Source organism: Hyperolius riggenbachi, chromosome 8 (genome assembly GCF_040937935.1).
Source record: "Hyperolius riggenbachi isolate aHypRig1 chromosome 8, aHypRig1.pri, whole genome shotgun sequence".
In the NCBI taxonomy this organism is placed as follows: domain Eukaryota; kingdom Metazoa; phylum Chordata; class Amphibia; order Anura; family Hyperoliidae; genus Hyperolius; species Hyperolius riggenbachi.
The window spans coordinates 51,957,725-51,984,691 of NC_090653.1; the positions used below are offsets into that span (position 1 = coordinate 51,957,725).

Here is a 26,967-nt window from a genome sequence, read left to right on the forward strand (position 1 = left end):
TGTTGCCAGCTGCGATGCAAGAGCGGAGATCTCCCGCTGAAGGCTGGCGGTAAGCTGTCGGAAGGCATGCGGAAACACTTCAGCCGGCAGAGTCCCTCCGTGCACTGCTCTCTCTGGGAGGTCTGTCCCATTCACTTGTATGTAATCCGCAAAATCAGAGGAAGCGGTATTTCCCGTCCACATACCGCTTCCTCTAATCTTTATGAATGGCCATTTTGTTACTTTTTTCTAGATAAATCTAGAAAAACACTGTAGAAGGCGGAAATTTCTCGCTCTGCTGGGGGATTGTAGATTTTCATGCGAGAACAGCTTTTATGAATGCCCACTTGGATAAATGGACGGGAAAATCCGCTGTTTTGAGCGGAAAACTTGCGGTAACCTTTTATGAATAGAGCCCATTAAAGGGAACCTAAACTGAGAAGGATATGGATTTTTCCTTTTAAAATAATACCAGTTGCCTGTCTCTCCTGCTGATCCTGTGTCTAATACTTTCAACCACAGCCCCTGATTAAGCATGCAGATCAGGTGCTCTGACTGTAGTCAGACTGGATTAGCTGCATGCTTGTTGCAGGTGTGTGATTCAGCCACTACTGCAGCCAAAGAGATCAGCAGGACTGCTTGGTAACTGGTATTGCTTAAAGGAGTTCTGTGGGGGGTTGTGGAAGAGAAAAACGGACACTTACCTTGGGCTTCTATCAGCCCCGTGCAGCGGTAATGTCTCACGCCGTCCTCCTCCCATCTGCCGTTCTCCGCCGCCGGCCCCGGTCTAAGCGGCATGGGATCCAACTGCGGCTGAGCTAGAGTGGCCGCGCACCCGCTCGCTTCCGCTTGCGTTATCGGAAGCTTACTGCGCAAGCGCAGTACAAGGCTCCGTTGTACTGCGCCTGCGCAGTAAGCCTCAGATGACGCGAGCGGAGGCACGGCAACGCGCATTATTCGTCTGTATGTCAGACGAATAATAGCCCGGTGCCGGCTGCGGGGAACGGCGGATGGGAGCAGGACGTCGTGGGACATTGCCGCTGCATGGGGCTCATAGAAGCCCAAGGTAAGTGGCAGGTTTTCTCTTCCACAACCCCCACAGAACCCCTTTAAGGGGCAGTTTCCACTTGTGCTGCACGCGTCAGTGAGACACACGGCGGCACTTCCGGGTGTGCGGGATCGCAGGCGAATCCCAGAAGCCGTGCCATGCACGGCTATGGGATTCGCAGCCTCCCGCGCGAAAACTGTGGGCCGTTTCGGCCGAATCGCTAGTGCAAGTGATTCGGCTGGCGGCACCATAGTTTCCTATGGCAGAGTTTTCCCGTGCGATTTGTGTGCAGGGAAACTCTGCAGATTCGGAGCAGAAACCGCTCCAGTGGAAGCGGGCCCTAAAAGGAAACAGCCATATCCCTCCCTTTAAATCACTTCAGGATCTACAAGAATAATTACATTGCATTTCCCAATTGTGAGATTTGCACCAAATCCACAGGTACTGGATTTCTGTACACAACATATACAAAAGTCATATTTGAATCATAATAATAATAAAAAAAAATATAATAACATTATAAAAGAAAAAAATTTGCGCCCAACGTGGGGCTCGAACCCACGACCCTGAGATTAAGAGTCTCATGCTCTACCGACTGAGCTAGCCGGGCTGTTGAAATATTCAGTTTTCAGTCATGGACTTGTAGGTACGCAGCATTTGACGTCGCTCCGCCCGTAAGTAATGGTGCTTTTTGTTTTTTGTCATACTACACCCCTTCCTCTGGATGTTTGGTATAATCCGCTGTGTGACTCGCAAAGAGGCTGGAGCATCTTCCTGCCGGTCAGAGGGGAGGCGTGTGACGTCACCAAGAGTGAGAGGCGGGGTGTGGTGATCTCTGGAGACTGCTGAGGCAGGGGCTGCGGGCTACTGTGAAGCTGTACGAATATGTCGGCGGGAAGCTCAGTGATGGAGCCGACTTCCCCGGCCCCCTCCATGCCGGTCTGTGTGGCGCTGGGTCTGCTCGCCCTCGTCTGCTTCGTCGCCGGCTTCGGCACCGGAGCGGAGTTTGTGCGGTTCCTGTCAGTCGGGGCTCTGCTGAGGAACAGCGAAGGGCAGCCGGGTGAGCAAACATGGCGGGAAGCTTCATAAATCTGTCAGGAGAGTTGTTCCCACGCGCTGCTTGTGATCCCGGAAGTCCTGGGGACCGCAGTCATTGCTATGGGTGTGCAATAAAGGCAAAGCTCCCAACTGTCCCTCTTTTGGAGGGACAGTCTCTCTTTGAGAGCTCTGTCCTCCTCATTTGTCCCTCTTTTAGGACTTTTGTCCCTCTTTCTATGTAAATATATATATTTCTCTACTGAAAAATGTTTGACTCTAAACTTTATTCCCATCCTTTAAATTTAAATATTACTAATTTTAAAAGGTACTTATCCGTTAGCCGGGCGCATCCGGCAATTGGTGCTGTTGTTGCTAATTTCAATCACAAAACCGTGAATGTAAACGCCGGATGCGCCCGGCTAAACTGTATGTAATGCGCCCGGCTAACTGAATGTAAATGCCGTAGGTGGTAACAATATGCATGTTAAAGAAAAGAGTTAATTAAATGACAAATAAGCCGGTGGCAATGTGACAGATCAAGCCGCCGGTGTTCCAACATTTTAGCATACCCGACAAAATGGCATACAAATGCTACTGAGCATGTGCAAAGTCATACATTAACCCCATAATGCCCATCAGCGGCATTAACCTTTGCAACCCCAGTTAGCTGCCTGGGTGCTAATGTGCAATCTCCACTATCCAAGTGGACATAGAGTTAGAATAAAAAGTTGTCCAAGCGAAGCGAGGACCGAGCCCGCAGCCCAGCGAGCGGGCAAGGGGACACTGATTCTACTAAAAAGGGGTGTATCATTTTAAATGTATGCTGGGTACTTATCCGTTAGCCGGGCGCATCCGGCAGGTGGCGCTAATTACTATTCTCCCTCCAGGCCGCCATGGATAGTAGGGAAAGATGTAACTCTGGTGGAGTTCTGTCGCCACCTAGAGGATGCGCCCGGCTAATGGATAAGTACCGTATGCTGTTTTGTCAATGTATGCTAGTTAGTTGGAACACCGGCTTGCTTCGTGTCTCGCTCTCCTCCCCCCTTGCCCTCTCTCGTATAGAGCCCTGGGGAGGGGACTCGTGTCCCCCCAGAGTCGATCGTCGCAATAAAACAAGCAGGATTCCCTGCCGCGACGAACGACTCTGGGGGGACACGCATGTGTCCCCCCCCCCCCCCCCCAGGGCTCTATACGAGAGAGGGCAAGGGGGGAGGAGAGCGAGACACGAAGCAAGCCGGCGGCTTGATCTGTCACATTGCCGCCGACTTATTTGTCATTTAATTACCGGTAACTCTCTTCTTTAATATACATATTGTTACCACCTACGGCGTTTACATTCAGTTAGCCGGGCGCATTACATACAGTTTAGCCGGGCTCATCCGGCGTTTACATTCAGATTTGTGATTGAAATTAGCAACAACAGCGCCACCTGCTGGATGCGCCCGGCTAACGGATAAGTACCTTTTAAAATATTAATATGAAGTAAAATGAACCAGGATAGGAAGCACCAGTGTGGTTTGAATTATAAAACATTTTTTTCTTATGAAATTTTTATGGTATGTGTGATTGGGGGTGTGACCATGGGTGTGGCTTAAGTGTCCCTTTTTCTCATCTCAAAAAGTTGGGAGGTATGTAAAGGGGACCTGTTCGTCTTCGACGTGAAAAAGTCAGATACTCTCCTTAGAAGGAAGCCTCTGGATAATGGAATATACAGAGGTTTACCTGCCCCCCTCAAACTTGGCGTTCCATCACTGGAGTCCTCCAAATCAACTCGACAAGGGCTTGTCGAATAGGTTCACGCAGCCATGCTCCCATCTGTGTGTGAGTGGCCGCACTGAGCGGTACCACGGAGCTGCTCATACACAGCATTTCCTCCGTGCATGAGTGGCTCTGTGATACTGCGCAGGGGTGGTCTGTTCGCTTGACCGAGTAGTGCAGCTGCTTTTGTGAACTGACAGGACTATGGCCGTGAGAATAGAGTCCCAGCATAGATTAAGGTACTGGAGGAATCGGAGAAGCTTCTGGGTAGGGTTGGAGCAGTGCTTTTCAGCGCTGCTAGATTTGGGCGCAGCCGGCGCCTCCATAGACTTCAATAGGAATCACTCCTATTGAAGCGCTCAGTGAGTAACGTCGGCTCCGTCAGAAGACAGAGCCGAGGTTGCTTAAAACATAATAATTTGGCCTCCAGCAATCGCTGGAAGCCGAATTATTTCATTCCCCCACTATCCATGGCTGCCTGGAGGGGAAATAGTAATTAAATCGGCCCGGACTTGTGCAGAAGCAGGATCAGCTATATAACGCTGTATCCTGCGCCCAAGTCTACCGGCGCCGATTTCAAATGTACTCCGGTAGGGTTGCTATTACCAATTAGCTACGTATTCTGAATGAAAATGTAAATTAGCCAGCGCTGCCCACGGGAAAGGGGGGGGGGGGGGAGTTACTAACCCACAGGGCTGTGAAGTCGGTACAAATATCTTCCAACTCCATAGTTTATGAAACTCAGACTCCGGGTACCCAAAATTGCTCAGACTCCGACTCCTTAGTCTAATACTTAACAGGGCTGTGGATTTTGTACATAAATCATGCGACTCCTCAGTTTCTGAAACCACAACTCCGACTCCGGGTGCCCAAAATTGCCTCGACTCCAACTCTGACTCCACAGCCCTGCTTACCCATGCCGCTGCTGTGAGGCGATGCGGTCCGTTCGCCTCCCACATCGCTCCCATGCACGGGGAGTGACGTGGAACACATCATGAAACGCATCATCTATCAGCAGAGGTATGGGTAAGTTAACCAACCCCCCCACCCCCGCAGGCAGCGCTGCCTAATTTAATTGGTAAGGTCAAGTAGACAGACTGCCCCTGCACAGTATCATGGAGCCGCTCGTGCACGGAGGAAAAGCGAACGGCCGGATCCATGTTACTGTGCAGCATTTCCCGCAGGAGGGGAGTGTTTAACGTACCCATGCCGCCGCTGTTAGATGATGCGATTGTCGTGTTCCACGTCATTCCCGTGCATGGGAGTGACGTGGGACACGAATAAAGTGCATTGCTTTACAGCAGCATGGTTAACCCCCCTCCTGCAGGCAGCGCTGGGGCTAATTTAAATTTTTATTCCGAGTAGCTACAAGTATGTAGCTACTTGGCAAGACCGATCCTGCTGAGTCATCCAGAGGCTTCCCTGTAGTAAGGTAAGTATCTAACTTTTTGTTTTTTACACTCTTACTGTCTGAAAAGGATCTAAAATACAGGAGGGGTGGGGGGGGGGGGAGAGAATAAAGCCCATGGTGGGTTTGATATCCTCTTCCTGAGTCCCCTGATGCTGCTCGTTGTCCTTCGGGCTTACTCCTGTTTCCCATGCCAGGACCTGTATCTGTCGGGTAGTGCCAGTGATTGGCTAAACTCTGCGTAAAGCTGGCCACTGGTCCAATTTCTAGCGAAAAATCGTTCGAGCGATCAGAAATTCTGATTGGAAGTGAAATATTGTAATACATCGTTCACTACACCATCAACAAACCAATCTTTGCTTCCTATCTATCAACCAACAAAAAAAATCCAAATTTTGGCTCGACGAAAATTCATTCGGACGACATTCAGTCGTTCATAATCGATTGTGTCCACCAATAGAGATTATTTACAACCAATCCGATCAGAATTTCTGATCGCTTGAACGATTGTTTGCTAGAAATTGGACTGTTAGTGGCCACCTTCAGGTTCGTGTTAGGGGGTAGGTTAGTATGGCGATAGGATAATATGGGTGGTTAGTACAATATCGGAAACATTACCGATAGTCTACTATCGGCTACATCCGAACCCATTTTAACTCGCAGCGTTTTGAATTTACATTTGTTAGTTGACCTAAGCACAATGGCCATGCATTATTCCTGCTACCACCTGTAGTGTATAGAGAAAATAGAGGTAAGCCACACTACATGGAATGAGAAATCAAAACGCTCATTACCCCCTACCAATTCGACCAGTGGGTGCAGGATCTGGGGAGCCAGGCCAATCCAGAAATGTACACAGAAGGATCCGCAGGCCAACAATGGTGGAAAATGCTGGTAATTCTTTATTCAGGAATTCCACAAGGCAAATGTAAAATCACAAGGTTCAACTGACGCGTGTCGGGCCTACAATCTGCCCTTAGTCATAGTTAAAAATGAACCTACAAGGGGAGGGCTTTATGTAGGTGGGGGAGAAAGGAACTCCACCCTATACCTCAATTAGCCCTCACCTTAAAGGGAACATAACATATTATCTTGAGAAAAGACATGGTAAATGTACAAGATTCATGAATGTACTCAATAGTAATTAATAACAACTAACAACAAGTATAAAAAAGGGTAATATGAAAATGTAAAAAACCATTGCTGGAGGAAGCATGTCATATGAAAGGCCAAGCTTAAAAGCCCACTTATACCTAGAGGTCTACGAATCAAAAAAATTCCCACCACCATCTACTCTGATAAATTTGTTATTGAGTGGAATCAGATCCTGACTGATTGCTCTCTGCAGCTCATGAGATTGATAGTCTCATATGAGGAACAAAAGTTAACCGATCTCAAGCTGCAGATAGACAAAACTAATCAGGATCTGAAAAGGTTTGACTCCTTGAACCTCCATGATGATCTACACTTAAAATTAAAAAATAATATTAATAGACTTGAAACTATCATCATGGAAACGAAACGAGTCAAGTTTCTCAGGGACACAAATGACTATAGTCGCAATGTAGTATATGAATGGGGGAGATGGGAGTCTTTCCACAGGTCCCCCAGATCCATTCTGAAAAAGTTCACCCCCAAGAAAAACGTGAGTTTCAGTTCTTTGGACACCTCGGGCTCCTTGTCGGATGCTTCAGAGGCTTCAGATTTAAATCGTAGAACCCTACAATCTACCATTTTTTCTAACACTGCTCTACAGACAGTGGACCCTCCCTTACTCCAGACGTCAGGGGTTCCCATTCCTCAACCATCTTATTACAGAACGCAACGGAAATTCAACAAAACCAAAAAACGAAAACAAAAAAGAAACGTGTCAGACGAGCAGGGCGCAAACATAGAAAACCGGAAAACCAGGTAGCTTCCAATTCAGAGCCTATTGCCTGTAATGTGATCAATCTTTCTAGTTGCGCCCTCTCTTCGGAACAGATCAAACTGTTGTCTAGGGGCTTATCCTTTGCTCCCTCTAGCCATTTTGATTTATTTCGGACTATTTTAGATCTCAACAAGTTTGTGAGAAATCTGGTGGTAAAGAAACATTTTTTTGATGATTCCTCTGAGGTTGTTGAATCCCTAGCACCTGTATCCTTGCCACGGAATCAAATAGAGGATGTTCCCTCCTTCCGTGACATTAGAAACATTTTGGTGCTTCAGGCCCTAGATGATAGGGGCACAGTGGGGGTTAATACAACTCAAGTGACACCTATTAGAATCTGTAATCCCTCCTTTTACCCAGTTAATGCCAGGTCCCCTGAGATAGACACCTTTCAGGACCTCATAGAAGGCGAACTTGCCGGTTTGTCGAGGTCGTCCAGGGCACCGTCGGATCTCTCTGCCTCCGAGCGGCAGGCTTTAAACTCCCTACGGGAGAATACGGATATTGTTATCCGCTCGGCGGACAAGGGGGGAGCTGTCGTTGTCCTGGACGCCGCCGATTACCGGTCGGAGGCCCTGAGACAACTTGGGGATGCGGATGTGTATCGGCCCTTACTTCGGGATCCTACCCAAGATTTCCTGGTGGATCTTCGGGGGCTGTTGGAATGGGGACAGGATATGGGTGTTCTTACTAGGAATATGTCCGAATTTTTATGTCCTTTACACCCTGTCGTCCCCGTGTTCCACCACCTCCCGAAGATACACAAGCCGGGCGTTCCCCCGCGGGGCCGCCCCATTGTGGCCGGCATTGGCTCCGTGGGCGAGCGCCTTGGCGAGTGGGTCGATTCACATCTGCAGCCCCTTGTTCTGAGACTGCCAGGTTACTTACAGGATACCCGGCATGTTCTGTCCAGTTTTGCTGATTTTGTGTGGGAGGATGGGTTTCATTGGGTGACCTTAGACGTCGCCTCTCTGTACTCTTCCATCCCGCACAGTCTTGCCTTGAAGGCTTTAAATTTTCACCTTGAGAAATATTCTACCTTTGACATTTCCTTGCAGTCTTTCCTCGGGGGGGCCGTGGAGTACCTCCTCACACACAATTATTTTATGTTTGATTCGGGGTTCTACCTCCAGAGATGCGGAGCTTCTATGGGGGCTAAGTTTTCCCCCTCCCTTGCCAACCTATACATGGGTTGGTGGGAGGAGCTCCGCATCTTTGGGGATGAGAACCCCTTCGTCTCCCACATAGTTTGGTATGGCAGATTTATAGACGACCTGCTTTTGGTGTGGGGTGGTCCTCCTGGCCTCCTCGGGGATTTTCTGGCATATGTGAATTGTAATGAATTAAATCTAAGTTTCACGATTAATCATCATGATACTTGCATTGATTATTTAGATTTGACCCTTACTGGAGATACCAAGCTCCACCGAGTCTCTACCAAAACCTTCCGTAAGCCCACAGCAGGTAATTCTATACTTCTTGCCAGTTCTTGTCACCCTAGACATACCATCAGTGCTATTCCCACAGGAGAATTTACTCGAGCAGCTCGCAACTGCTCTAATCCTGAGGAATTGGAATATGAATGCAATCTAGTGGAGGACCGTTTGAGGCGAAGAGGTTATACTAGGAACCAGCTAGCCCGGGGACGATCTAGAGGTACTAGGAGACCACGCAGTGAACTCTTGACCACCAGGAACCTGGGTGGGGACCGGGATGGGAAAGTCACTTTTGTTACAGAGTATAGCCTTGAATTTAATAAAATCACGGATATTGTGAGGAAATATCTTCCAGTGCTGAATTCTGATCCCAAACTCAGAGCTATTCTGCAGCAGGGATGTCGTTTCTCTGCTAGAAGGGCACGCACTTTGGGATCGATCCTTTCCCCAAGTGATTTTCAATCTACTTCCCTGTCTCGGGTCCCCACCTGGCTCGCCACGGTGGGCTCTTACCCGTGCGGTTTCCCAACATGTAATTATTGTCACTGCCACAAGAAAGGTTCTTCCATTCTCTCTTTTGCGACTGGCAATAGCATCCCCATTAAACAATATGTAAATTGCGACACGAAGTGCGTTATCTATGTCATTTCTTGCACCTCCTGCCGTTTACAATATGTGGGATGCACCACTCGCAACTTGAGAGCCCGTATTGCTGAACACTTCTGTGGCACTAATTGGAAGACCTTCAAGAAGTCGGCAGTGTCTAAACATTTCAAAAATGTTCATGAGGGCAACCTTTCCTCTTTTATTTTTCAGGGGGTGGAGCGTGTGGTGAGTCCCAGGAGGGGTGGAGATGTCCACAAATTACTTTTGAAGCGAGAAGCTTATTGGATTTATAGGATGGATACTCGCACCCCTACGGGTCTTAACACACGTTGGGACTTGAACCTTGTTTATGATTGTTAACCATGTGTATTTTGTTTCATCCTTATTCTCCCCTCATATAAGTGAACTTGTGTGTGTTTTTTGCCCTTTTTGCTAAGTGGGCTTTTAAGCTTGGCCTTTCATATGACATGCTTCCTCCAGCAATGGTTTTTTACATTTTCATATTACCCTTTTTTATACTTGTTGTTAGTTGTTATTAATTACTATTGAGTACATTCATGAATCTTGTACATTTACCATGTCTTTTCTCAAGATAATATGTTATGTTCCCTTTAAGGTGAGGGCTAATTGAGGTATAGGGTGGAGTTCCTTTCTCCCCCACCTACATAAAGCCCTCCCCTTGTAGGTTCATTTTTAACTATGACTAAGGGCAGATTGTAGGCCCGACACGCGTCAGTTGAACCTTGTGATTTTACATTTGCCTTGTGGAATTCCTGAATAAAGAATTACCAGCATTTTCCACCATTGTTGGCCTGCGGATCCTTCTGTGTATAAGCCACACTACAACTGTACAGATGGGAGTGGGTAGTGTAGCGCATGTCCTGTACCTGCTACGGTGTACTGTTGATGATGTGCCTATCGTGCCATATATCTGGATATAGCAACGCATCAGTTACTAGCTAATTATTGTACAGGTCAGGAAACTGCATTTCAGTATTGCAGCGGACATTCCTGTACCCAGTAAAAAAAAAACCTCCAAGTTAAGAGATCCATAGGACAGCGTGTTCGTTCTGCATCTGTTGGTCTACTGTTACCCATTGCAGAAAATGGTCTGGCAGCATACCTAGTGTCAACTGAGTGATCAGAAACTGATGTAGGTCCAGCAAATACCAGAAATTGGCCCAGCAAACGCCAATATATTTGTCATTGCAAGAGATGTGATCTGAGCTTTGACTTTGTAGTTTGTTTTTTATTGTAGTTCTACAAACTAGTGGAGGCTGAGCTAGTACTTTGGACAGGGTTAGTTTAAAATCCACGGGCCACATTTCAGGCCCAAGTCATGTACAAAGCTTTGGAGTACCAATTTTGGGTACCTGGAGTCGATGGTTTCATAAAATGAGGAGTTGGATGATTTTTCTACCAACCCCTGGTAAGTATTAGACCGAGGAGTCAGAGCCATATAGGGTACCTGGAGTCAGTGTTTTCATAAACTGAGGAGTTGGAGTCGGATGATTTTTGTACCGACTCCACAGCAGTGGTCATGTACAGGTGGTGGTGTGTGTGTGTGGGGGGGGGGGTGTTGGTTTACTGAGATGGAGCAGGTGGGGAGGTTAGGAGAACAATAGGCTCGACCACCAGTCTGGATCTCTGGCTGATGGATTGGGAGCCACTGTGAACAGGCTAGATGGCCAAGGACTGTCTAGACCAGGCATGGGCAAACTCGGCCCTCCAGCTGTTACGGAGCTACAAGTCCCATAATGCATTTGCCTTTGAGTCATGGCTGTGGCTGTCAGACTCCTGCAATGCATTGTGGGACTTGTAGTTCCTTAAAGAGAACCCGAGGTGTGTTTAAAGAATGTTATCTGCATACAGAGGCTGGATCTGCCTATACAACCCAGCCTCTGTTGCTATCCCAAACCCCACTAAGGTCCCCCTGCACTCTGCAATCCCTCATAAATCACAGCCGTGCTGTGAGGTTCTGTTTACATCTGTAGTGTCAGTCTCAGCTGCTCCCCCGCCTCCTGCATAGCTCCGGTCCCTGCCCCCGTCCCTTCCCTCCAATCAGCAGGGAGGGAAGGGATGCAGGCGGGGACTGGAGTTCTGCAGGAGGCGGGGAGAGCAGCAGACTGACACTATAGAGATAAACACAGCCAGCTCTGACAAGCTGTTTGTCAGCAGCGTGGCTGTGATTTATGAGGGATTGCAGAGTGCAGGGGGACCTTAGGGGGGTTTGGGATAGCAACAGAGGCTGGGCTGTATAGGCAGATCCAGCCTCTGTATGCAGATAATATTCTTCAAACCCACCTCGGGTTCTCTTTAACAGCTGGAGGGCCAAGTTTGCCCATGCCTGGTCTAGACTTTAGCATGGTAAGCATAGACAAAACATTTAATGCGAAAGGAAAACACAAAAATATACAGTCTCCTGAACATTGCCTGCGCTACCACTTGTAGTTTCTCCTGAGGTAACAGTTCACAAGAGATGTCCAGTACTCGGACTTGGCTTCTGGTGGTTTCCAGGGCCTGTACACACTTAAAATCGCCAAGCGCAAACGCAGTGCAATGCGATTGTGGTTTTTAATGAAAATCCTACTTGCAATGTTTGTGCATTTGTGATGTGATTGTGCTAAGGCTATCTTTTCCTGGTTTCCTGATTGTTTACCTAAAAACGCAATGAAAATCGCATGCGTTGCATTTGTTTCCTGCGCTTAAAGAGAAACTCCAACCAAGAATTGAACTTTATCCCAATCAGTAGCTGATACTCCCTTTTACATGAGAAATATATTGCTTTTCACAAACAGACCATCAGGGAGCGCTGTATGACTGATTTTGTGCTGAAACCCCTCCCACAAGAACCTCTGGGACCGCGGTACTTTTGGCAGTTTGTTACAATGTTCACAGACAGGAATTAGCTGTTTACAGCTGTCTCTAACAGCCAAAACAGCTAGGAGCAGCTACATAACCTGCCCACAGTAACAATGTCACCATGTAATAAATGTCAGAATGTAAATCAGGGAGAGGAAAGCTTTTACAATGAGCAAACACTGACTATATCATTTATACATAATTGTAAAAATTAAGCACTTTTTTATTACATTATTTTCACTGGAGTTACTCTTTAAGAAGCGCAGCAACCACTGCGCTTTGTTTTTCTAAAAACACATTGCTTTTAAGAATTTTCAAAAGGCCTTGCGATTTAATTATGCAGTGTGTACAGGCCCTAATGCTCCTTAAAATGTCGACCGTACAGTATTATCCTGTAGTTCTGACTGATAAACTTTGCAGTTGCTCTGTGTGTGTATACAATATAATCTCGTTAAAGTACACTCCAAGGGACCAGGAAAAGTAGTATATCAGAATTGGTCATACATTTGATATTTATACAGACACGTTTTCTGGGACCGGAGGACTATGTTTTATTATATCCAGAGGTTTACTATAACAAGATTCAACTGCAGGGCTGCCCACACTTTTACGGCTATAGAGCTGCATAAAAAACAATTCTGAGCCTAATTCTGTAACAATGGTAAATTGCTAACCCCTGGCCCCTGTGTTTTGCAGTTGAATCTCCTCTGCTCTGGCGAGATGTTATTGGCGATCCCCAGTTTCTTCGTTCTCTCGGGATAGATCTCGCCCTGCTTCTTCTGTTTGTTATCCAGCACAGCCTCATGGCCTGGCCACCTTTCAAGGATGGGGTACATCGCGTGTTTGGCGTTCTTCAGCGATCCCTTTATATATTGTGCACTGCAGTCTCCCTCCAGGTATTGTATCGCTTTCTACAATTGTAAATCATTACTTTAATTCTAAAATTGGGCATGCATTGTAAATGTTTATTTCTACTTTAAAGAGAAACTACTGAATATAACTTAATTATTATTATTATTTTTTATTTAATGTATTTGTAAAGCGCCAACATATTACGCAGCGCTGGACATTAATTTAGGTTACAGACAATATTTAGGGGTGACATACAGCAATACGACAATACAGGAATACAAGAAAATCAGATCACACAGCACAGTATGAGTACAAGGTAATGCTTAGTCAGTCACTGGATGGGAGCATGGAGATTAGGCAAGTTAGGTTCACTCAGATGCATAGCATGGGTGCACAGTAATGGAGGTGCATGATCAGGTAGGACACAAAAGGAGGAGGACCCTGCCCAAAGGCTTACAATCTAGAAGGAGAGGTAGAGACACGAAAGGTAGGGACCAGAGTTCCGTTGTGGGTTTAGAGCAATTAATGAATAACATTGCTTATGTTTCATGATGTTCATTTATAAATATAGGACCCTGTCGCACCGGAAAGCGTCTTTTGAGTCATTTTCATTTTTTAAAGGGAAGATCCAAGGTTAAAAAAAAAAAAAAAAAAAAAAAAGTTCTACTTACCCGGGGCTTCCTCTAGCCCCTGGCAGCCGATCTATTCTGCCAATCAATACTGCGGCATTGATGGCATAGTACTTCAGTGGTTCCAATCCTTCTTGAGTGGCAGAACCCACAAAGTGTCTATGGGGCCCTTCCTGTCCACCCCTGTAACACTTAAGTATGGGGTGCCTCAGGGCTCAATCCTCTCTCCCCTGCTTTTCACGATTTACATGCTACCGTTGGGAAAACTAATCCAAAAACATGGCCTGACATACCACTGCTATGCAGACGACACCCAACTATATCTTTCCTTCAAGCCTGGTGTGACAGACCCAACTCTAACTATAAACGCCTGCTTACGTGAACTACAGCAATGGATGAATGACAACTGGCTGAAACTAAATGCAGACAAAACTGAAGTCCTTCTGATTGGAGGGCAGAGCATGATAACAAAATAACTTAACTTGCAGTCTTCATCACTGGGAATAGGAGGCACGGATCTACGCAGCTCTGATCATGTGCGTAGCCTGGGAGTTCTAATTGATGGGGATTTAAACTTCAGAACTCAAATCTCTGCTGTGGTGAAATCATCCTATTTTCACCTGAAGAACATTGCAAAAATCAAGCACCTCATACCCCCAGAAGATCTGCCAACCTTAGTCCACGCCTTCATCACATCCCGACTGGACTACTGCAATGCTCTCTACACTGGCCTTCCAAAAAAGGTCTTGTACCGCCTACAGCTGATACAGAATACTGCTGCCAGACTGCTAACCAACCAACCCCGTCACTGCCACATAACGCCAGTCCTGCATTCCCTTCACTGGCTACCTATAGAATGGAGGGTCCTATTCAAGATCGGCCTACTGACATTTAAATCCCTGAATAATCTAGGCCCTGGATACATGAAAGATATGTTACAGCTGCGTAGCAATCACCGCATTCTCAGATCCACAGGTTCTAATAATCTAGTCATACCCAGAGTCCACTTGGAAACTTTTGGTCCCAGAGCCTTCTGTCATGCTGCCCCTACGTTTTGGAACTCCTTACCTCAACAGATCAGGACAGCCCCATCCCTGGACGTGTTTAAATCCAGACTGAAAACCCACCTGTTCAGTCTGGCATTTGCAGAAATATAACTTTTGTTGTGTGAATACTTCATCCTACTAATTACTGAATTTGAGAGAGCCTAAGCGCTTTGAGTCCTATGGGAGAAAAGCGCTATAGAAATGGTATTGTATTCCTGGCCGCAGATCCGGTAGCCCAGGATCCCCTTCGTTGCAGATGCCGACCTCGCCAGGACGGTAACTTCAGGCTGCATGCGATCGTGCTCACATGCCTTGGGGTGTCCTGTGCAGTCGCAGAAGTACTGTGCCTGCACAGAGCGATCCAGACCAAGTGAGCGCGATCACTGGCACAGTAGAAGCCGACCTGATGAGATCAGCATCTGCAACATAGAAGACCCTGGGACACCGGCTGGGAGCGGAGCTGCGGTGAGGGACGTATCAGCTGCCAGGGGCTGGAGGAATCCGTGAGTAAGTCGAGCTTTTTTTTTTTTTTTTTTTTTTTTTTTTTATCTTGGAACTTCATTTAAAGAACGCTTCCATTGACTTGCTTTAAAATTGTGGCAAAATAGCCACAATTGCGGTTTCTTCAAAATGCAAGTCAATGGGAGCATTTTTTTAAAAAAACGACCCGAAAAACGCTCTCCTGTGTTTCTCCAGCCTTTGTCACTGTTCGCCCATTGTAAAATCTTACCTTACCTTGATTTACATTATCGAATTTATCAGCAGTGCTGGCATCCTTACGGATGAATCATTGGTGTTTAGTGTAGTTAGCAGCAACATCAGTTGATCTCTCAGAATGCATTGCAGCAGAAGGCTGTGTGACATCACAGCCTAGGCCAGGGATGTGAAACCGGTCCTACGAGGGCTGAGATCTTCACACATTTTTGATACAGCTCAAATGAATTGAAGGGGTGAATCAGGAAAGGTGTGGTCCCTCAGGTAGACCACATTCTTTTCTTTCTCAGTCCATCCTAAACTCTGGCATGAATCTGGCCCTCCAGGCCTGGAGCTCGACACCTGTGGCCTAGGCTAAACCTCACTGGGAGGAGGAGTTTACATGCATACTTACAGCAATATGTAGATATAAGGTTAAAAATTGGTACCTATTTAAAGGGATCCTGTAGGGGGGTCGGGGGAAAATTAGTTGAACTTACCCAGGGCTTCTAATGGCCCCCCGCAGACATCCTGTACCCACGGAGCCACTCACCGATGCTCCGGCCCCGCCTCCGGTTCACTTCTGGAATTTCAGACTTTAAAGTCTGAAAACCACTGCGCCTGCGCAGCTGCATCCTCGCTCCCGCTGATGTCACCAGGAGAGTATTGCACAAGCCCAGTATGGTCTTTGGTCTGCGCAGTATGCTCCTGGTGCTATCAGCGGGAGCGAGGACACGGCAATGCAGGCGCAGTGGTTTTCTGACTTTAAAGTCGAAAATTCCAGAAGTGAACTGGAGGTGGGGCCGGAGCATCGGTGAGTGGCTGCGCGGGCACAGGATGTCTGTGGGGGGCCATTAGAAGCCCCGGGTAACTTCAACTCATTTTCCCCCGAGGCCCCCCCCCCTACAGCATCTACAGCATCCCTTTAAAGTACCCTGAACCGGGGACAAAAAAAATGAAACCAGCCCATGGTGGACTAGATTACCTTTCCCAGTGTGCCCCGACTGTGCCTTTTGTCTTTAGGGTTCCCCGTCCTCTTTGTAATCGACAGGATCCTCCACTTAAATGTCTTCAGCCAGAAGTTCCAACAAGCCGTGCCATGCAATTCTGAACAGTGTGTGCATTTTATTTAACCCCAAAAAATCTGAAAAAAAAACCTTAAACTACTTATAGGACAACTGTTGTGAGGATAATATGGAGGCTGCCATATTTATTTCCTTTTAAACAACAATACTAGTTGCCCGGCAGCCCTGCTGATCTATGTGGCTGCAGGAGTGTCTGAATAACACAAGAAACAAGCATGCAGCTAATCTTGTCAGATCTGACAATGTCAGAAACACCTGATCTGCTGCATGCTTGTTCAGGGTCTGTGGCTAAAGGTATTAGAGGCAGAGGGTCAGCATGACAGCCAGGCAACTGGTATTGCTTAAAATGAAATAAATATGGCAGCCTTCCTATCCCTCTCGCTTTAGTTGTCCTTTATCCTTCTGGCAAAATTAACTTTTCTTAATAAGGTCTCAAAACAATTGGCTTAAAGTTTAATATATTTGCTAGGCACAATATAATTCTGTGATGAAACGTTTATGAGCCCTGTAGTGTGCGCTGTATGCAGATGGCTGATGGATTTAATATATCTAACTTACATTTTTTTTTCCCATTTCCGGTATAGATCCTTATGAGATACTGGCAGTCCTTCCCCCAGGGGCCCTACCTGTGGAATGTGCCCACTGCTCCATGGAGTGCTCTGTTCCCCGTGATCTGTGCTCTCCTCCACACCGTATCATGGCTGCTGATATTCAGCGTTCTTCTCATCTTTGACTACGCAGAACTCATGGGCATTAAACAGGTGTGTGCACAGCTGAAAGTGTGTTACATGGTCCCCTGTGTGAATGTGCCCATTAGCGCACCATTTTTATTGAATGATTATAGTTCTTTGATTATTTAGATCTTATTGTGTGAAAACTGGTTGGCCGAAAAGGATTTTTAAACATTCGCATTATTGATTTGTTTCCTTAAAGTAAATATGAGACCGGGGATACGAGCTATATTTTACAGCCCAGAAGGGAAATGAGGGACCTGTAAGTCCATGGGGGGGCTGGAAGAAGCCCCAAGTAAGTAAAATAGAACGTTTTCTCATATCTCGGGTTTACTTTAAAGAACTGGTTAATTGGCGTAGCAGCTTTTTTTTTTTTTTTTTTTTTTTTCATTGATACAATTGCTGAATGAAATGGTATGCTGTGTTGGCACTACAGTGTTTAGTACAGCATGAGTGGTGGGGGAGTAGCGTGCATCTTCTTGGTACCTATGTAGCAGACTCGGCATGCTCTGACCGTAGTTGGTAGTCTATGGAGTAAGGAGCAAAGAGAAGAGTCAGCACTGCTGATTGTGCATGCATGTGGGTCACAGCTCGTAACAATAAACATGCTCTTAGTGAAGGTAGAACATAGTGGTCCGATCGATGACGGAGGGTGCAGGGCCATTCCTCCTCTGTCCCCCTCCATAATCCGGCTGCCCGCTGCACATGTTCTTTATCCCACTCCAACTGTCGGGAGCGTTCTGCACATGCGCAGCTACAGGAGAACATTCCAGGAAACGGGTCCGCGCAACCAGCTTTGGAGGGGGACACCGGTGGAGCGGCAAAGTCCTGGATTACAGCAAGGGACCAGGAAGACTTCAGAGGGGCTTGAAGAAGATCCAGGTAAGTAAAAGGGCTTTTTTTTTTCCGTTTAAGATCATTTTAACCCCCGGACTGGTAAAGTAAAATCTTGATAACAGATTAAAGCTGGAATTCAGATCATCTTTGAATGCAGATTATTTATGCGTGCGGGGAATTGCAGAGAGTGGATGTGCCGGCAGACTGAATCTGTGTTCACAGCTGTCAACCTCTGGACTCTCTTCTCTGCTGTCATGGGATTGGGAGTCTGTTTGACATTTACATTTGTAATGTACGATGGACCTTTTTGAAATAACCTGGATTTTAGGTTGTTATGCTCTAGTCTTCCCAGGACTGTTTTGATTCTCACAGAGCAGGCACTGCAGTTGTGAAACATTGGTACGCCTACTACTGGTTTTCCCTTTTTGAACATTTCCTGACTGCAGATTGTTTAAAAAGCTGCAGTCTGCATGTAGTTTTGGGGAGCGCATGAGTGCTAGATACGAGTAAGTCAGAGATTTGCATTTTCCCACGAAAACCTCTTCCAGGAATTCAGCCAGATTTTTTCATAAGACATTGGCCTCAATTCACTAAGCTTATCTCCTGTCTTTAATAACGTTTCTGGAGTTATCACCATGGTGATGAGGCATGTAGTGTTAAGGAAACATTTTACCTCGGGCAAACCTAAAGTTAAAGGTGGCCATACACTGGTCGATTTGCCATCAGATTCGACCAACAGATAGATCCCTCTCTGATCGAATCTGATCAGAGAGGGATCGTATGGCTGCCTTTACTGCAAACAGATTGTGAATCGATTTCAGCCTGAAACCGTTCACAATCTGTGGTGGTGGTGCTGCCGCTGCCCCCACCCGCCCGCATACATTACCTGCTCCGGCTGGCGCGACTCACCCTCTGTCCCCGCAGCTTCTTTTCCGCGCTGGTCTCCGGTCCGGCTGGGTTGTCTTCACTGAACTTCCCGTCCGGGGGAAGTTTAAACAGTAGAGGGTGCTCTACTGTTTAAACTTCCTGCCGGGACCGGAAGTTCAATGCAGCAGCCGGTCCGGAACCCAGCGGGGAGAAGAATCTGCGGGGACAGAGGGTGAGTCGCGCCGGCCGGAGCAGGTAATGTATTGCCGCTAGCGTCGGTCGTCGGGCATTCGAACGCCGCTATCAATGCACTCCCTACCCGCCGGCGACCGAGAACAATCTTCCGCACGGACGTCTCGACGGAAATTGGCGGGAACGATCGATTTCGGTCGGAAATCGATCGTTCTGTCAGCGGTGTGCGCGGCGATTTCACAGCCGATCCGATCACTGTGATCCGATAATTGTTTCATCTAGCTCATACATGTCAGACTCTTGCCCGTGGGCCAAATCTGGCTCACACTCTACACCACCAGGGAAGCAAGAGAGGGGGGCTGCTAGACACCAGGGAACTGTATGGGGGATGGTCTGGGTCACTAGACACCAGGGGACTTAAGGGAAGGATGGAGGGTCCTAGACACCAGGGGACTGTATAGGGGAGGGAGGAGACATTAGTCACCTGGGGGCTGTATAGGGGAGGGAGGGTCACTAGACACCAGGGAAACAGTATAGGGCAGTGTTCCCCAACCCTGTCCTCAAGGCCCACCAACAGTGCATGTTTTGTGGAAATCCACAGAGGTAGTTAATCAGCTCTGCTGAAACACTAATTACCCCACCTGTGCATGTTTATGGTTTTCTGCAAAACATGTACTGTTGGTGGGCCTTGAGGATAGGGTTAGGGAACTGTGGTATAGGGGAGGATGCATTAGACACCAGGAAACTATATAGAGGAGGGAGGGGGCATCTAGACATTGAGGTTGGCCCACGACTTGATCCCAGTGTTCAATTGCAGCCCATTTTGTATTTGAGTTTGACAACCCTGATCTAGCTTATATTATAATATATATACATAATAGTGTATTGCAGCGCTACAGTCCTAGGTTTGCATCGCAACCAGTGACCTATCTGCATGGAGTTTGAATGTTCTCCTGGATTTTGAGTGAGTTATTAATTTTTTCTGTGGCTTTTCTTTTGGTTAATAAGTCTCCCCTCATATATGATCCACCTTATAGTGGAGACATTGGTCTATAGCAGGCTTTCTTAACCAGGGTTCCCTGGAACCCCAGGGTTCCTTGAGTGCATATTACAGGGGTTCTCTGGCATTTTCCCCGATTGTGGGGGAAGTATAATAGAGCAGGGTTTCTCAACATGCGGTACGTGTACCCCTGGGGGTATGCCAGACCACTGCAGGGGGTACGCACAGTGGCTTGTTACCCATGCCAAAAAATCTATTTATCTTCTCCTGCTCAGCGCTGCTTTTTACAGCTCCCCTCCAGCTCTGTGCAATGTCCAGTGCTATACTTTAGTGATTAGATAACATAAAGTTCAATCAATCAGAGGAGAGAGGAACTATAGCAGAAACCCTGCCAGGCAGAATGAGCTCGTCCACCAGTGCCGCCACCTCAGGAATGTGGAGGAGGAGAAGAGGAGAGAGATGCACATTACCACGTGCTGCAATAACGGAGACAGAGTGACAGAGCAGCGTGAGTTGAAGCTGCTGCTTATTTGTGTGTGTGTGTTCTGCGTGTGTGTGTGTGTGTGTGTGTGTGTGTGTGTGTGTGTTTGTTTGTGTGTGTGTGTACTGCTTATGTGTGCTGACTGTGTAATGTTTTATGACTGTATGTATTGCTTGTGTGTGCTGACTGTGTGTGTGTGTTCTGCTTATGTGTGCTGACTGTGTAATGTTTGCTGACTGTTTGTACTGCTCTTTTGTAGTGTGTGTGTGTGTGTGTGTGGGCTGACTGTGTGTGTGTGTGTGTGTGTGTGTGTGCTGACTGTGTGTGTGTGTGTGGGCTGACTGTGTGTGTACTGCTTATGTGTGCTGACTGTGTAATGTTTTATGACTGTATGTATTGCTTGTGTGTGCTGACTGTGTGTGTACTGCTTGTGTGTGCTGTGTGTGTAATGCTTTATGACTGTATGTATTGCTTGTGTGTGTGTGTGTGTGTGTGTGTTCTGCTTATGTGTGCTGACTGTGTAATGTTTGCTGACTGTTTGTACTGCTCTTTTGTGCTGTACTGTGTGTGTGTGTGTGTGTGTGTGTGTGTGTGTGTGTGTGTGTGTGTGTGTGTGTGTGTGTGTGTGTGTGTGTGTGTGTGTGTGTGCGCGTGTGTGCGCGCGCGCTCTGTCTGTCTGTGTGTGTGTGCGCTGTGTGTGTTGACTTTGTGTGTGCTCACTCTGCCAGTCTCAGCCAGCACCCTTGCCTGTCCCGCACCACCCATCACCCTCTGCCAGCCTCAGCTAGCATCCTCACCTGTCAGTCACTGCCCACCACACTCTGCCAGCACCCTCACCTGTCTCTCACCACCCATCACCCTCAGCCAGCACCCTCACCAGGTTCTCCCCACCTAGCACCCACATCTACCTCTCCACATCCAGCACCCTCAGCCAGCACCTTCATTCACCCAAGCATGTGCGCTTGCGCACACATTTGCGGGGGGTACATTGCCGAGATGGAGAAGCAATAGGGGGTACTTGGTTTAAAAAAGTTGAGAAACACTGTAATAGAGCACATTATAATACGTGGTACTGTAGCAAGAAGCACTAATTTGGGGGTCAGGAGACCGTATGAGTGGCAGTGTAATAGGAGGTAGTGAAATAAACCAGGGCTGTGGAGTCGGTCCAAAAATCCACCGACTCCGACTCCTCAGTTTAGGATTCCACCGACTCCTCGACTCCGACTCCTCTAATTTGCATATTACAATTTTGTTGATTAAAAGTATGTAACATGAAATTCGTCTCTTAACTGCCAACGCTTAGGAATTTTACAAGACAACTGAAGTGAGAAGGATATGTAGACTACTATATTTATTCCCTTTAGACTAAAACTAGTCCTTGGTAAGAGTACTTGTAAAAGGTACAAACCGGAACAAAGAACATCTATCAGGCCCTAGGCAATGTAAGTGTGGGTACATGTAAGAATGATGTGCAGGTACTCTGCAGGGGAATGAGGAGATTGTAAACAGACAACACCTCTGTGTTCAATGTGCACAGCATTCTCAGTGGATTCCCTGCAGCTCTGTGGGGAGTGCATATGTAGAGTATAGTACTACTGTGTAACAAAGTAAACCTGAGACAGATGAAATTAAAGTTTTATACATACCTGGGGCTTCCTCCAGCCGCCTTCAGGATAATCAGTCCTTCGTTGTCTTCCTCCACCACCTGGATCTTCTGCTATGAATCCAGGTACTTGAACCAGTCGGGTGTAGTGCGCATGCACACACTCCGCCGCCAGGAGCATACTACACCTGTGCAGCACTATTGCGCAGGTGCAGAATGTTCCTGGCTGTGGGAGCGGCATGCGGCCGGACAGCGCTGACTGGCTGAATTACCAGGACTCATAGCAGAAGATCCGGGTGGTGGAGGACAGCGAGGGACTGATTAGCCTGAAGGGGGCTGGAGGAAGCCCCAGGTATGTATAAAACTTTACTTTTCATCCGTCTCAGTTACCCTTTAATTTGTAGTCACCAAACCAAATTTTAACAACATATCAAATTATTTGATTTCATCAGCAAAGAGAGTGCGTACATTTGCATAAATCAGCATCAATGCAGAATTATTTCCATCTCATTGACCATCTCTATTAGTGACACAGCTACACATCAGGCCTTATTCTTACAGCATAGATGTTATTTAGTATATATAAGAGATTCCTCTGTACACATCATATATACAGTCACAATCAGATATGTATATCTGACCTTAAAAATACGGGGACTGCTTTATTGAAGCAGCACAAGTAACTAATTTTGATTGGTTTATTTCATTTTTGTGGACTAAGCACAGCTATTACTGTATATATACATTATTTTTAATGACTATTATCTGAGAAATAGAACATTTTATCATATTTTCTATTTTAATTACAGTTACAAATTCATTAGGAGTCAGAGTCGGTGCATTTTTTTCCCGACTCCGACTCCAGGCACCCAAAATTGCCCGACTCCACGACTCCGACTCCACAGCCCTGAAATAAACAGCCACACATACTTTTAAAGACCACGCCTCCTGCAAAATAAATGCAGGGGTTCCTCGAGATCAAAAGGTATTTGCAGGGTTCCTCCAGGGTAGAAAGGTTGAGAAAGTCTGGACTATAGGGCTGTTTTATTATTTTAACTGTAGTAAATCCATGTCAGCATTATACAGGTCTTCATTCTTTAAATGCCTGCAGAAACCAGTGTGTAATGAAAGCTGCACTTTGTACAGATAGCTGCAGGGATTTGCTGTGACTGCAGTAACTTTGGCAAAGTCCTAAACACTCTTGACTCTTCTTTTTAGGTGTATTACCACTGCCTTGGAATGGGCGACCCCTTGTCTCATAAGTCTCCCCGTGCCGCCCGTCTGTATGCCCACCTTAGGCATCCCGTCTATCTGGAATTGCTTGTAATCCTATGGGTGGTGCCCTCCCTTCCTCCTGATCGCTTGCTCCTGGCCTCCTGCCTCACCTTGTACCTTTCTCTGGTCCATCGGCTGGATGTTCAGGACTACAATTATCTCCGCTCTCAGCTTGAGAAGAAGTTTGCCCTTTTCTCCCGAGAGGAAGCCAATATCGAGAATCGAGACTGGTGGAAAAAGGACTAAGGAATGGCTCGGAGAACTAAATTATTGTAACCGTGTTTGAGAAACAAGAATGAAGTAACAATAAGCGGACGCGTAGGAAATATTCAGGGCAATGGCTAACAGGAGCAAGTTAGGTGACTGTGTACAAGTGCCTCAGCAGAATATTGACATTGGAATTTGGTGCAGTTTTTAAGTGTTTTTTAAAAAAAAAATTTGTTTTGTTTTTTTGGTGAATTTGCACTTTGCCAGCATCCTGCGATATAATTTTGTTTTATTGCACTTCTGAGGATCGCAGCTTAGCTTTGATTATAGAGTGAATTTCCCCACTGTAAGGGGATTTCCTCCAGATTTAGTGGGGTTCGCTAAGGGCTGGTGCGCACCAAGAGCGCTTCTGAGAGCTTTTAAAAATGCTAGCGCTTTAAAAAGTTATTGGCTAATTTATTTGAATGGGATGGATCACACCAGAGCGATGTGATTTTCTCCCAAACGCAAACGCGGGTCCTGCAGCATTTTTTCTGATTTCTGAGGCGATTCATCCTCACTGTTAAGTATAGGAAAGTGGAAAATCTTTGAACAGAGCGATTTTCCAAGCGTTTTTGTTGCAGAAGTTGTTCAGTTCCAGCTCTACTGTAACAAAAAACGCTACATCAAGCGCTCCAAAAATTGCTAGAGCTGATTAGACTATGCCTAGAATCGCCTTAAAAAATCACTTTAAAAAGCACTGAGCGTTTGCGATTACGCTAGCGCTTTTGGTGTGCACTGGCAATAACTCTGGATTTTAAAATGAGACCAGAGGAGGAGACCAGAGAATGTGATATTTGCTGCAAAGTATTGGCATATTAACCCAGAACATCTGAGATGTGGGAGCCAGCAGAAAAATGGAAAGCAAACCTGAAGTGGATTGAAAATCATGTGCATGGTGTTCAAAGCTTTTACTGCTGCTCGCTGACTCCAGGCCTGGAGGGCCATGTCCATGCCAGTGTTTGGGATGGACTGAGAAATGGAGACGTGTTCTACTTGATTAACACGCTGATTCAGTCCCATTGATTAAAGGGAACCAGAGAGGAACCTTGTTAAAAAAAAAATAGAACAAGCTTTTTACATACCTGGGGCTTCTTCCAGTCCCATAAGCCTGGATCGCTCCCACGCCGCCATCCTCCGCTTCCTGTATCGGCGGTACTGGGTCCCGTCACTTCCGCAGTATGCAGCCTCACGCGTACTTATATGGAGGGAGCCCCGTGTGATGCGGACAATTGGCCGCGTCTGCCGGCCGACTGGCCGACTCGCGGCAATGACGGGACCCGGTACCGGCGGATCCAGGCAGCAAAGGACGGCGGCGTGGGAGCGATCCGTGCGTATGGGGCTGGAGGAAGCCCCAGGTATGCATAAAAGCTTCCCCCCCCCCCCCCCCCAACATCTCTGGTTCCCTTTAATGTGAGCTGTAACAAAAATGTGTGAGGACCTCGGCCCTTGAGGAGGTGGAGTTTGACATCCTTGCCTTAGGGTGAGGCCCGATTTTACTCTGTTGTGCTACATCAGCGGTTCAGTGTTTACTGCTGGAATAATGTTCAGCATGCTGTGGATTTACCACACGTCTATAGTGGCATGTGACTTTTCATCACTGTTGTACTGCAATTCTTTATGCATAGTGTGGAAGTAGCCTACGTGATATTTCAAGTAAAAATGTAGCTCTATGCATACTTTACAAGGTTGTAAGCACTCCTGACCTAAGATTTAAAAAAAAAAAAATTGCAGCTGATCCCCAGCTTTTGTCATAGATTTTTTTTTTTAAAGGACATCTGAGGTGAGAATATGGAGCCTGTCATATTTATATATTTTAAAAAAAAAAATCTAGTTGCCTGGCAGCCCTGGTCATTTTTTTTTTTTTTTTTTTTTTTTTAATCTGAATCACACCTGGAGCAAGCATTCATCTACCGTATATAGTCGAATACAAGTCGACCTTGTATATAACTCAACTCCAATATTCAAACCTTAAAGAGTCTGAAGCGAGAATAAATCTCGCTTCAGACCTCATAGATAGCAGGGGCATGCGTGCCCCTGCTAAACCGCCGCTATCGCGCCGCTAAACGGGGGTCCCTTCACCCCCAAATCCCCCTCCGTGCAGCGCATCCCCTCTTCCTGGTTGGGGCAGGGCTAACCGCTGCAGCCCTGCCCCACGCGCGTCTGTCAGCGCGTATCTCCGCCTCTCCCCCGCCCCTCTCAGTCTTCCTTCACTGAGAGGGGCGGGGGAGAGGCGGCACTGATAGACGCGACTGGAGGCAGGGCTGCAGCCGTTAGCCCTGCCTCCAGGAACGACCAAGTCTACGACCACGGCTTGCGGGGGTGGGTTTGGGGGTGAAGGGACCCCCATTTAGCCGCGGGATAGCGGCGTTTTAGCAGGGGCACGTATGCCCCTGCTAACTATGAGCTCTGAAGCGAGATTTATTTTCGCTTCAGAGTCTCTTTAAGCTGAAATTTTTTGACTCAAGTATAAGTTAATGGCTTCACTTTGGGCCGAGGAGGGGTTAATGACTGCACAGCATAGAGTATTGCAGCAATTAGCCCCTCCTGTCCCTTAAGTGCTGCCAATACCTCCTCCCTCCAGGCCCTCAAGTGCTGCAATTATTCGCTCCCTTTTATGCAGCCCAGGATTTCTCCCCACCCCTTTCCTTGTTAATAGTTGTGGCCAGGACTTTCAGACCTGTGTTTTCTTGGCATTTCCTTTCCTCAAAGTATAACTTACAACTGGGGAAATTGCTGCAAATGGGAATGTCACTAATAGTACGCACATTACTCAGTGTGCTCAGTTGTTGCCCGTGACTTGTGTTTAAGTCGACCCCTATACTTTTATGAAGTGAATCAGACCTACATTTCTAGACTTATACTCGAGTGTATACAGTAATCTTGTCAGATCTGACAGTATTGTCAGGAACAGATACGCTGTATATGCCTGTTCAGGATCTATGGCTAAAGGTATTAGAAGCAGAGCATCAGCCGGATAGCCAAGCAACTGGTATTGTCTATAAGGAAATACATTTGGCAGCCTCCATATTCCTCTCATTTCAGTTGCCCTTCAAATACATTAGCTACCTGGCTCCTACAGTTCACTATCTGGTGAAGGTGAGTGTTCAGAAATCCAATACTTGCATAAAATGAGTGTCTTCTGTCATGCTATAGTATTCAGACCCATCGGTGCCATGCTAAACTGGTTTGTTTTTTAGGGTGGTATATTATTACTTTATGAAGTCTTATTCTTTATGGTGTTATACTGTACGTATGCACTTAAAACAAAGTATAGAAAATGGCTGGCTATTTTACACTTTTTTAAGTGCTTTTTATATTCTGCAGAAATTCTGTATTTTATTAAAAAAAAGTGTTTGTGTTAA

The 26,967-nt window shown here is 46.7% G+C and overlaps 1 protein-coding gene and 1 non-coding gene across 2 annotated transcripts; one reads left to right on the plus strand and one right to left on the minus strand.

Moving 5' to 3' along the window:
• Positions 1–1,564: 1,564 nt before the first annotated feature.
• On the minus strand, positions 1,565–1,637 carry TRNAK-CUU (transfer RNA lysine (anticodon CUU)). Its single transcript has one exon. It is a non-coding gene; the product is annotated as a tRNA-Lys (tRNA).
• A 185-nt stretch (positions 1,638–1,822) lies between these two features.
• NRM (nurim) lies at positions 1,823–26,967 on the plus strand. Its single transcript, XM_068250412.1, has 4 exons — positions 1,823–2,087; positions 12,762–12,961; positions 16,955–17,131; positions 23,300–26,967. The coding sequence occupies exons 1-4, from the start codon at positions 1,913–1,915 to the stop codon at positions 23,600–23,602; spliced, it is 855 nt and encodes a 284-aa protein (XP_068106513.1). The 5' UTR covers positions 1,823–1,912; the 3' UTR covers positions 23,603–26,967.

Excerpts from the sequence above, each read along its gene's own strand:
- NRM (XM_068250412.1), top strand. The coding sequence starts at position 1,913 with ATGTCGGCGGGAAGCTCAGTGATGGAGCCGACTTCCCCGGCCCCCTCC. Across the intron at positions 2,088-12,761 it reads GAACAGCGAAGGGCAGCCGG|TTGAATCTCCTCTGCTCTGG; the intron begins GTGAGCAAACAT and ends TGTGTTTTGCAG. Across the intron at positions 12,962-16,954 it reads GCACTGCAGTCTCCCTCCAG|ATCCTTATGAGATACTGGCA; the intron begins GTATTGTATCGC and ends TTTCCGGTATAG.